Source organism: Nematolebias whitei, chromosome 16 (assembly GCF_014905685.2).
Source record: "Nematolebias whitei isolate Nwh7 chromosome 16, NemWhi1, whole genome shotgun sequence".
Lineage (NCBI taxonomy): Eukaryota > Metazoa > Chordata > Actinopteri > Cyprinodontiformes > Rivulidae > Nematolebias > Nematolebias whitei.
The window spans coordinates 636,689-639,886 of record NC_056513.1 but is presented as its reverse complement, the minus strand read 5'-3'; the positions used below and the strand labels follow the sequence as shown (position 1 = coordinate 639,886).

The following is a 3,198-nucleotide window of genomic DNA, read 5'->3' as shown; positions in this document are numbered from 1 at the left end:
TGTTAATCTGTAACGAGCCTTGTTAATCTGTAACGAGCCTTGTTAATATGTAACCAGCCTGGTTAATATGCAACGAGCCTGGTTAATATGTAATGAGCCTGGTTAATCTGTAACTAGCCTTGTTAATCTTTAACAAGCCTTGTTAATCTGTAACGAGCCTTGTTAATCTGTAATGAGCCTTGTTCATCTGTAACGACCTTTGTTCATCTGTAACGACCTTTGTTAATCTGTAACGAGCCTGATTAATCTGTAACGAGCTTTGTTAATCTGTTACGAGCCTTGTTAATATGTAATGAGCCTGATTAATCTGTAACGAGCCTGGGTAATCTGTACCAGAGTGTTCTGAGGCTGAAATAGACCCTAGCTTGTCTCATTATGTGACGGTATAGCTGGCCTCCATACTCTGGCTCCTTCATCCTTTCAGATTGTGTCGACACTTCTGCTGGATTAATCAGAACTGATTATTTTGTAATTTGATTAACCAAGGTTACCTGGTTGCCCCCCATCCTGTGGCAAGGGCCAATTTCCACATTCCCTCCATTTGTATGTCCCATACTGTCAATACAGTAACTGGTGTCAAAGCCTCGAATCTGCACACACCAGACATGACAGGAAACACGTAAAACAAACAACGGGAAAATATAAAACAGTCAGTCAACACGCTGTGTTTCTGCTTACCTCCCCCCACTCTACATTTTTCGGAGGAAGAGGGTAGTGCAGTGGAATGTCATATGCTATTTCCTCCATGAACCATTTAAAACCCTTACATCGATGCTCCTCTCTGAAAAACAAATCAAACCAGGATCATACCTGGTGCTCAGTGATCCAGGTACAAACATCCAACAAAGTGAAGTCAGGTCCTCCCATCTGATTCTGACAGGGTCACATAGCTTCTCTCTCAGTTTTTAATGTTTTAGTCTAAAAACAAGGAACAGTCATTTACCATTTTAGCTTAATGTAAAGTTACATTTAAACAAACAAAAACATTATAGACTAATTGAATTTTTATAAAACTCAGCATTAAGTGCTCCTCCCTGGGCTGCCACCTTACCGTGGTGGAGGGGTTTGAGTGTCCCAATGATCCTAGGAGCTATGCTGTCAGGGGCTTTATGCCCCTAGAAGGGTCACCCATGGCAGACAGGTCGTAGGTGAGGGACCAGACAAAGTGCAGCCCAAAGACCCCGATGATGAGTGAAATAAACGGACTTAATGTTCCCTTGCCCGGACGTGGGTCACCGGGGCCCCACTCTGGAGCCAGGCCTGGAGATGGGGTACGCGGGCGAGTGCCTTGTGGCCGGGCTTTTACCCATGGAGCTCGGCCGGGCACAGCCCGAAGAGGAGATGTGGGTCCCCCTTCCCATGGGCTCACCACCTGTGGGAGGGGCCAAAGGGATCAGGTGCAATGTGGGATGGGTGGTGGCCGAGGTCGGGGACCCTGGCGGTCTGATCCTCGGCTACAGAAGCTGGCTATTGGGACGTGGAATGTCACCTCACTGGTGGGGAAGGAGACTGAGCTGGTGTGTGAGGCTGAGAGGTTTCGGCTAGAAATAGTCGGACTCACCTCTACGCATGGCTCTGGTTCTGGAACCAGTTTCCTTGAGAGGGGCTGGACACTCTTCCACTCTGGAATTGCCCCTGGTGAGAGGTGCCGAGCAGCCGTGGGCGTACTTATTGCCCCCCAACTTGGTGCCTGTGTGTTGGGGTTCACCCCGGTGAATGAGAGGGTGGCTTCCCTCCGCCTACGTGTGGGGGGACGGGTTCTGACAGTCGTTTGTGCTTATGCACCAAATGGCAGTTCAGATTATTCACCCTTTTTGGAGTCCTTGGAGGGGGTACTGGAAAGTGCACCTCCTGGGGACTCCCTTGTTCTGCTGGGGGACTTCAATGCTCATGTGGGCAATGAAAGTGAGACCTGGAGGGGTGTGGTTGGGAGGAACGGCCCCCCTGATCTGAACCGGAGTGGTGTTCTGTTGTTGGACTTCTGTGCTCGTCATGGATTGTCAATAACGAACACCTTGTTCAAGCATAAGGGTGTCCATATGTGCTCTTGGCACCAGGACACCCTAGGCCGCAGTTCGATGATCGACTTTGTCATCGTCTCATCTGATCTGCGGCCACATGTCTTGGACACTCGGGTGAAGAGAGGGGCGGAGCTGTCCACTGATCACTACCTGGTGGTGAGTTGGCTCCGATGGTGGGGGAGGATGCCGGTCAGACCTGGCAGACCCAAACGTATTGTGAGGGTTTGCTGGGAACGTCTGGCAGAGTCTCCTGTGAGACGGAGTTTTAACTCCCACCTCCGGGAGAACTTCGAACATGTTCCGAGGGAGGTGGGGGACATTGAGTCTGAGTGGACCATGTTTTGCCTCTATTGTCGAGGCGGCTTACCGGAGCTGCGGCCGCAAGGTTGTCGGTGCCTGTCGCGGCGGCAACCCTCGAACCCAATGGTGGACACCGTCGGTGAGGGATGCTGTCAGGCTGAAGAAGGAGTCCTATCGGGCCTTTTTGGCCTGTGGGACCCCGGAAGCAGCTGATGGGTACTGGCAGTCCAAGCGACATGTGGCTCTGGTGGTCGCTGAGGCCAAAACTCGGGCGTGGGAGGAGTTCGGAGAGGCCATGGAGAATGACTTCCACACGGCTTCGAAGCGATTCTGGTCCACCATCAGGCGTCTAAGGGGGGGGAAAGCGGTACACCACCAACACTGTTTATAGTGGGGGTGGTGTGCTACTGACCTCAACTCAGGATGTTGTGGGTCGGTGGGCAGAATACTTTGAAGACCTCCTCAATCCCACTGGCACGTCTTCCACTGAGGAAGCGGAGCCTGGGGACTCTGGGTCGGGCCCTCCAATCTCTGGTGCTGAGGTCACCGAGATGGTTAAAAAGCTCCTCGTGGCAGGGCCCCAGTGGTGGATGAGATTCGCACGGAGTTGCTTAAGGCTCTGGATGTTGTAGGGTTGTGTTGGCTTACACGACTCTGCAATATTGCGTGGACATCGGGGGAAGTTCCCCTGGATTGGCAGACCGGGGTGGTGGTCAGAATTTTTTTGCTTTGTTTTTTTTTTTTTTTTTTTTTTTAATGTTCAGAGGACCAGATTTAACTTTTTTGGATTTTTCTACCTGGATTATTGAGCATGCATCAGGATATGTGCAGGTATATTTATGTATGTGCAGGTATATTTATGTATGTGCAGGTATAT

General features: G+C 50.8%; 1 protein-coding gene across 1 annotated transcript in view; it reads right to left on the bottom strand.

Annotated features, from left to right (window-relative positions):
• The window catches only part of galnt7 (UDP-N-acetyl-alpha-D-galactosamine: polypeptide N-acetylgalactosaminyltransferase 7), a 38,504-nt gene that overhangs the window by 12,674 nt on the left and 22,632 nt on the right, over positions 1-3,198 (bottom strand). The window contains exons 9-10 of the mRNA XM_037690402.1: positions 679-781; positions 492-590 (exon numbers count right to left, since the gene is read on the bottom strand). Coding sequence (XP_037546330.1) covers positions 492-590; positions 679-781 — 202 coding nt within the window. The remainder of the gene's footprint in view (positions 1-491; positions 591-678; positions 782-3,198) is intronic.